Raw genomic sequence first — 8,679 nt, 5'->3', positions numbered from 1 at the left:
CATTTGCGATGGCTTTAGGCGGTCGCTAAAAGTTTTTAGGAAAATTAAAAAAAAAACAGAAACCCAGCAGCACCCACCCTAAACAACCCTGACCCACCATCGTCGCCCACCCAAACAACCCTTAACCCAAAAAATAGATCCAAAAATTAACCAACAAATTTATCAAAATCAAACTAAAATTACCAAAAAAACCAAATCAAAATTAACAAAATTCAAAGTTAACAAAAAAATATCAACAAAATATGAACAAATATCATGAAAATTCGAAAAAATGAGACAATTCACGAAAATTCGAGCAAAATCAACCAAAACTTAAAAACAAACCGAAAATAAACGAAACCCAAACAAAACAAAAATCGAAAAAAAAATATCAGACAATTCGTATGAATATAGACAAAGAAATTCGAAAACTAAAATCAAACCCAAAAACAAAGAAATTTGGATTTTCATGAAATCAAACCCAATAATAAAGAAATTTGAAATTTCATAAAAACAAAGAAATTCGAAAACTAAAAATCAAACCCGAAACTCAAACAAAAATCGAAAAAAAAAAATCAAACTTAACCAAATAAACATGGAAATTCGATTAGATAACAAAATAAATCCATGAAAATCGAAAATAAACCAAAATAAACAAAATTTTCAAACAAAACAACATACCTTATCCAATAATTCTTCCTGTTTAGGTTTATATGGTCAAATTCGACCATAAAAACTCCAGATCTAGAATTTTTATGATCGAATTTAACCATGAAAACCACAATTTGTTTATTGTTAACAAAAATCCACACACCATAATTTGTTTGATGATGAAAATCTTAAGAAAAAGCAAGAATGGAGAAGAATATGAGAGTGAAAATGTAGAAAATCAGAAGAAAGAGAAAGCAAAGAGAAGAAGAAGGAGAAAGGAAAGAGAAGGAGATGGAGAGGCGTGAGATAAGAAAGAGAAGAGAGAGAAATAGAAGAGGAAACGCGGCGTGTGAGTTAATAGGGTTAGGGTCCGTTTGTTTTATACCCAATTTTTTAAAGAAAATTAATCTACTGCGACGGCTAAAGGCAGTCGCAAATCTGCGACTGGTCTATAATCGGTCGTAATAAATTTATTTATTTCAAATTATTTTTGCCAAGTATTTTATTAAAAAAATGTTAAAATATCCTCGCGACAGTTCTATAGCTTAAAAACGATCGCAAATCTGCGACAGCTTTTTAAAACGGTCGCAAATCTGCGACCGCATAAAAATCGATCGCAAAATTTATATTTTGCGACTTTTTTCTTGACTGTCGTAGAAAAAATGTAGCAATTTTACTGAATTCTAGTAGTGCGCGCAACAATCGTCGTTCTTTGAAGCAGTTACCTATGTTGGAATTACTAAATTTTTGAAGCGCCACCAAGTTTTCTTCACGTGTCCACTGCAGGCGAGTAGTTTAAGGTACTTAAAAACTTTCAATTTCAATTTGCATGCTTTCGGCTATATATATATATATATATATATATATATATATATATATATATATATATATATATTTATTTATTTTAGTTCTTAAGTTGGTATATTAGATGTCCGATAGTAGTATTGAGGAAGAACAACCTACCCTTAGCATTGTTAGGCGCCGCCTTATTAGGAAATCTTTGGGGAAAGATCTCGGCCGAAACAAAGGTGGTACTTCTCTATCTGATAACATTGACGACCCTTTTCAGCCGTTATCTGCGGAAGAACAACGAAAGGCTTTCCATCGTCATAAGATATTGGCGGACTGTGAGAGGGCAGTTTGTCCTACCAACCCTAATATTCATGAGGACGTCGTTATTTTTGACGTTGAACCAGTTAGTGTTCGGTACCATTTACGAAGTTTTGCCGATAAGCCCGATATCGATCAATACGGTACCAACGTTGGAAATATTCAAGTTAATACTGCAACCATGCCAAGGGTAAAATGAACCAGTTATTAGCCTGAAGTTGCTGCCGGCATAGCTGAGCCTAGCACAAGGGCCGAGCCTAGCACAAGGGCTGAGCCTAGCAAAAAAGCCTGGACATGCGCAAGTTATTAGTTCCTCTAGTTCTGAATCCGAGAGGGGTTCTAAATCCCCTGTTCATGATTCGGCCGTCAGGTCTGTATTAAATGACGAATACGACACTGGGGAAGAGGTTAACCAAGGGGGAAATGTCGAAAGTCCAGAGAGGGCTGAAATGATTGAACTCATGGCCCAGGTTACCCATGAGGAGAATTTAGATGAGGAGTACAACTCCGAGACCAATGATATTGATTATCAGGACGCTCTGATCCTTCCGTCCAACAGCAAGGTCGTTGAGGCTAAAATCAGTGATAGTTGGCTGCTACTGGCAGAGGAAAAAGAATACTGCCGAAAAGCCAAAAGGTTTTACCGTTTACCTGATAATTACGAGCTCAAGCTTCCTCCGTCATCTTCCACTGTCCTTGACTGCCCTAAAGGCCATGTGGCCATCTATGCGAAGCACTTTGAGTTCGGCCTCCGCTTTCCTCTTCATTCCTTTATTGCAAAAATTTTTAGGGCCTAGAACGTATGTCTTGTTCAGCTTACCCCCCCTACAATTCGCGCTGTTGTTGCTCTTGTCTAGGTTTTATTGTACAAAAATTTCCCGTTAACCCTGAACCTATTCAGGAGGCTGATAACTCTAAAGCGTGATGGACAATCTGAAGGTTGGTGGTCTCTATATACGGCCTCCCACAAGTTCACTGTAAACCCAAAGTTGTCTAGCTGCAAAGGCTGGCAGGAAAAATTCTTTTTTATGAGCGTCCCAAAAGATTTCCCCATTAGGAGGACATTTTTTCGGCCCTACCCCCGTTTCGGCCATATTGCTGAGAGAGAACTTGGTATTCAAGAGCGTAAGGCTTTTGATTATTTTGATGCCGTAAGGGTGAATATCGGTGGTGGAAAAGGCCGGGTTGTACCTAAGGTGTGGCTACCTAATGTGAAATACATTCTGGGCAACGCACCGTTATCTCATGTCGGTCTGTGCTAGACTGACGATTATGGTACTTACCTTGCATTTTGAGTTTTTTTTTTCTTTTTTATTATTATTTCTCAGTTATAGTCTGAAGGATATTTTGTACTTGTTGCTTAGTGCGTTCCTATACATATGCTTATCAGTTTTAACTTGTTCACTAGTTACCATCTCAGTATTATTTATTTATTTATTTACTTTTTTTTTAAAAAAAAAATTTCCAATACTTCTCGGTATGTGCAGGCCCCAAAAGGTTAGACAACAAAGCTCTTGGGTTGTCAGCCGACGGCAAGAGGGTAATCTCACGCTGCCCTCCATCTCCCAAACCTGCCTTGGATACCCTTGTGTCCTTTTGCGCTCGTGCTCCTACTCGGAATCTAAAAAGAAGTGCTGAAGAAATGGCCGACGAGAACACAAGAAGAAACCGGCGTCTGGTATCTCTTGCCAACACACGTGGCGGTGGTACAACAGCCGTATCTTCAAGGATGGAGAATGAGCAGTCCTCTAAACGGGCTAGGGCTGACTCTCAAGAACAGAGGCCCCCTTCCCCCGTTAAAAGCACCAATCCTGTGATGCAGGGCAACAATGCTGCGCCGAAAACTAATGTCAGCATGGGCAGTATGGTGATTGAAGATCTTACACACTCTCCACCCTTGGCTCAAGTCACGGCCGCGGCCTCCGTCGAACTTTAACAAGTTAGACCAGTTGGTTCCGACATCAGCATTCCCGGCATCACCTATCGTGCCAATCAATGGATTGAGCACCCTCAGGGGAAGATTCCGGACGAAGTTCTGAAGAGGGTGGCTGCCCCAAAAGGCTGTTCTCGGGACCGATGGCAGCCCGAAATGGACGTGTACCAAAACAAGTCCATCTTTACCGATGATCCACTTCGTGGTGGGAACCTGGGGTATCGGCTTCTTCGAAACGTGGCCACCCCAGTTGACAGGACATCTGGCCTTATCGGCCCTGTTGCTGCCCAGCACATGCATGATTTAATGAAGGTATGTTTTTAGGCGTCATGTTGCTATTTTTACCTTCTCAGCTTATGTATTTGCATTTTTTTTAGTGTCATCATCATCATTTTTTTTATATGGTAAACAAGTTGTCGCTTCTGGGATAGAGTTGGTTGAGCTGTACATGTATTATCAAGAACAACATCACCTAAGCTCCTCAAACTAACAATCCTTGGAAACGACCTTGAAGAATGCCGAGATGGCTCTTAACAGCATCAAGTTGATAAAGGCTAAGGATGACGCAGAGCTGAAAACTCTACGTGAGAAAGTTGGTAAAGTTACCAACCTCGAGGAAGAGGTGAAACAGCTTAAGACTCAGCTAGCCGAGAAGAGTACTACTGTTGATCAGCTTCCAGCAGTGCGAAATGAGCTCTCCAATGCTAACACAACCATCAGCAACTTGGAAGCTAAGATTCAGAAGATGGAAGCCGATAAGCCAGGTATTCGTCAAAGAGCAGTAGGCCACTACATGACCTCCAAGGAGTTCTGCACCAGGCTCCAAGACCGTTTTGATGGAGGATGGACTACTGCCCAGAGATGTGCAGTTCAGGCTGTTAGCTTGAAGAAGGACGACTGGGCCAAGGTTGAGAAGGCTTTTGAGAATGAAGCCCATAAAATCCCTTCCGGCTTTGAGCAACAAGAATTTTCTGATGAGGACCTTCTCAACCTCGCGTCGTCTGCTGATGCCGGCCTTTCTGATCCCAGCATTCTGAACTCTCCTGAGTCTGAGAATAAACAAGCCTGAAGGGGCGGGCAGTCATCACCGGCGTCATCCTGCGGTTCTTGCGTAATAGGGCCTTATCTGCTTTGATTTCTATCTTTTGAACTTTTAGTTTGTGTTTTTGACAATGTTGTGTTTTCGGCATATACCCTTTTTGTGGTGGTGCCCGTCGATTGTCTTTGTCTAAGTTTACTACTTTCTTTAACATTTTTCTTTCTGCTTCAATATGCAATGTATATGTGGTTTCAGTAGATGTTATGTTTATATCAGACCCAACCTTTTCATGTTTGCATATGCACCTATTTCATATTAGATATACCAGTGACTTGCAAACAACAACCTTAATTCTTAGCAGTTAGCAAATTCTACTCTTGTCAGATAACAGGACATAATTCTTAGCTTATGCTCTCTTGCCCCCGTAGTACATGTATCTTATCTGTCGGATACATGTACTAAGGACATTGATTATATTTCAGCTTGTTAATTACCGCTTCAACGCATAATGTTGGTCACTTGCTGAGCTATTTTAGTAGCCAGAAAAGTACCCTTATCAGCGATCACTGTCATGGCTACGCCTCAAACCGCCATATACCATGTGGTGATTTTGCCGGTATTATATGTTGAACCAACAACCTCATGAGATAACGAGTACAACTGATCAGGTTACAGGTGCCTTAACTTCACGGAAGTGGTTTTGAGCTGTCCGTCCCACTTAAAGATGGTCTGTTAAGTGGAGGATGCCTTATACTTGTACACATGATATAGTTTGCTAAGAGGTTTTCTACTTTCATTCATAGCCGATATTATATACATGATTACATATTAGCATTTCTGCTTACTGTATAAGATAGATAATTTTTCAAACAAAATACTTCTTAAGCACCGCTGTATTCCAGACATTTTTTAATGGTTTCCCTTCCGTTGTTTCCAAATAATATGACCCCTGCATTACCATATCTTTGATTCGATATGGTCCTTCCCAGTTGGCCGTTAGCTTTCCTTCTTCACTTCCTTTTCCTGTTGCGGCTGTTCTACGCAGCACCAAATCTCCAACACCCAAAGGCCGATGATTGACTCTTTTGTTGTATGCCCTTGACATTCTATCCTTGTAGGCAGTAGACTTAACTGCCGCCTTTTCTCGTAACTCTGGCAGGAAATCCAGTTGTCTTAACAACAAATCATTCTATTCTTCACAGTAATGCTGTACCCTGAATGTGGGCAGCCCTACTTTTGCCGGAATAACTGCTTCCGTCCCAAAAACTAGGTTGAAAGGGGATTCTCCTGTTACCTCTCTAACCGTTGTTTGGTTCGCCCATAATATTTCTGGAATTAAATCTGCCCATAATTCCTTTGCATCTTCGATTTTCTTTTTAATGGCCGTTATGATTTGTTTATTTGCCGCTTCTGCTTGGTTGTTTGATTGGGGATGACATACTGCTACGTACGCAAACTTTTCCTTATACATTGCCAGCAGATCCTTTACCGGCTTACAATCAAACTGTGATCCATGATCGAAGACCATCTCCATAGGTAGGCCAAACCTAGCAAAATATTCTTCCAGATAAAATTTTTGACCTCCGCTGCCGATAGGAATTTTTGACCTCCGCTGCCGATATTTTTGCTACCGGCTCCGCTTCTATCCACTTAGTGAAATAATCTATGCCAACCAGTAGGAATTTCCTCCCACCTGTTGCCGATGAAAAAGGCCCCACTATATCCATCCCCCATTGTGCAAACGAAACTAGATTGAATATTGGCATCAAGTCATTCGGTGGCTGGTTCAGCGCAGGCGCAAACTTTTGACATTTCTCACACTTCTTTACATACCGAGAAGCATCTTCATTCATTGTCGGCCAGTAATATCCCCTTCTCATTGCTTCCCGTGACAAAGCTCGGGCACAGGGATGATTCCCACAAGTCCCTTCATGAATTTCTTCAATCAACCTTGCAGATTCGTAATCTGTTATGCACCTTTGTAACGGCAATGAGAAACCCCTTTTGTACAGCTGCCCTTGATACATGATGAACCACACACTATCTTTTCTCAATTTTCTAGATTCCTCCCTATCAATCGGTAGTGCTCCATATAGAAGATACGCCAGTATCTTATCGTACAATTGACTGCCGTTATCAACACACAGTATTTCTTTCGATGTTTCATCTATACTTATCTGCTTCAAAACTTCGACCATTACTGTTCTCTCCAGGTCATTGAAACTTGAGCTGGCTAACTTTGCTAAAGCGTCAGCTTGCGCATTTTGTGCTCTCGGCACCAGCTTCACCTCAAAATACTGCAACTGTGTCGTTAATTGATTAATCTTTTCAAGATATTTTACCATTGTCGACTCTCGTGCTTCATACTCCCCACTAAATTGGCTGGACACCAACTGAGAGTCAGTCGTAAGGATCAACCGCAGTGCTTCTGTCGCTATCGACAACTGAATGCCGACTATGGCCGCCTCATACTCAGCTTCGTTATTTGTAGCTTTGAACTTGAACTTGAACTTTAAAGCATACTCAAAAGTTTTCCCATCCGGGGCTGTTATCACAACACCCGCCCCAGATCCAGTTGTTGTAGCTGAACCATCCACTGATACTTGCCATGTTCCCAATTCCTCCTCTTCATCATTATATGAAGTTTCCACAATGAAATCCGACAAGGCCTGTGCTTTAATCGATACTCTTGGTTTATAATGCAACTCGTACTCCAACAACTCTACAGCCCATTTCAATAACCGGCCTAACGTATCCATCTTTTGCAGCGCCTTCTCCAATGGATGATTTGTTAATACCTCTATCGGGTGAGCATCAAAGTAAGGCCTCAGCTTCCTGGCTGCAATTACCACTGCTAGTGCCATCTTTTCTATTACAAGATATCTACGCTCTGCAGCATTGAGGACATGACTGACAAAGTATATCGGCGCCTGTTGCTTTTTCCTTTCTAATAACAATACTGCCGCCACGGTTTTCGGTGAGGCCTATATATAGAGCTGCAGCCACTCACCTCGTTCTGGCCTTGCGACCGTTGGAAGGGATCTCAAATGATTTCTCACTATCTCCAACGCTTCAACCTGATCCTTTCCCCATTCGAAAGTTTTATTTTGCCGTAAAACTACAAAGAACGGAAGTGCTTTATCTGCTGATTTACTAATGAAGCGAGTCAACCCTGCCATTCTGCCCATAAGCCTCTGTATATCCCGAATTGTTTTCGGCTGTTTCATTTCAAGGATTGCATTCACCTTATCAGAATTTGCATCGATATCTCGTTCTCTCACCATAAAGCCCAAAAACTTCCCCGATCTGACCCCAAAAACACACTTTTCGGGATTCAACTTCATCTGATATCTTCGCAAGGTCTCAAACGTTTCCTTCAAGACAGCTAAATGATCTTCTTTCAACCTACTCTTCACAATTGTGTCATCTACATACACTTCTACATTTCGCCCCTTTTGCTTCTCAAAAATCTTATCAACCAGCTTCTGATAAGTTGCCCCTGCATTTTTCAACCCAAACGACATAGCTTTATAACAATACACTCCAGCATCCGTTATAATTGCCGTTTTCGCTCTATCTGACTTGTGAAGGCTGACCTGGTGATATCCAGAAAATGCATCCAAGAAACTGAGCATCGCATGGCTGGAAGTGGAGTCTACCAGCCTGTCTATCCGCGGCAACGGATAGCAATCTTTGGGGCAAGCCTTATTCAGGTCCGTGAAATCCACACACATTCGCCATTTTCCCTTTGGCTTTTTAACCATTACGACATTTGCCAACCACTCCGGATATGTGCATGGTTCTATAAATCCTGCCGCCAAGATTTTGTTAACCTCAGCTTGTATTGCTTCAATCTTTTCTGTTGAGAAATTACGCTTCTTTTGTCTTATCGGTCTGAATTTTCTGTCAACATTCAGCTTATGCTCCATAACCTCAGGATGTATCCCGGGCATCTCATCCGCCGAGA

The 8,679-nt window shown here is 41.4% G+C and overlaps 1 protein-coding gene across 1 annotated transcript; it reads right to left on the bottom strand.

Annotated features, from left to right (window-relative positions):
* Positions 1 to 5,577: 5,577 nt before the first annotated feature.
* LOC145580754 (uncharacterized) lies at positions 5,578 to 8,665 on the bottom strand. The gene is made up of 3 exons (XM_081637866.1): positions 7,723 to 8,665; positions 6,406 to 7,602; positions 5,578 to 5,864 (listed from the first exon to the last, which is right to left on the bottom strand). The coding sequence occupies exons 1-3, from the start codon at positions 8,663 to 8,665 to the stop codon at positions 5,578 to 5,580; spliced, it is 2,427 nt and encodes an 808-aa protein (XP_081493992.1).
* Between the last annotated feature and the right edge of the window lie 14 nt (positions 8,666 to 8,679).

Source organism: Chenopodium album, chromosome 15 (assembly GCF_948465745.1).
Source record: "Chenopodium album chromosome 15, dcCheAlbu1.1, whole genome shotgun sequence".
In the NCBI taxonomy this organism is placed as follows: Eukaryota; Viridiplantae; Streptophyta; class Magnoliopsida; order Caryophyllales; family Amaranthaceae; genus Chenopodium; species Chenopodium album.
This window is presented reverse-complemented; position numbering and strand designations above follow the sequence as displayed.

Excerpts from the sequence above, each read along its gene's own strand:
- LOC145580754 (XM_081637866.1), bottom strand. The coding sequence starts at position 8,665 with ATGCCCGGGATACATCCTGAGGTTATGGAGCATAAGCTGAATGTTGAC. Across the intron at positions 7,603-7,722 it reads GGTCGCAAGGCCAGAACGAG|AGCGTAGATATCTTGTAATA; the intron begins GTGAGTGGCTGC and ends TCAATGCTGCAG. Across the intron at positions 5,865-6,405 it reads GCCTTTTTCATCGGCAACAG|AGTTACGAGAAAAGGCGGCA; the intron begins GTGGGAGGAAAT and ends ATTTCCTGCCAG.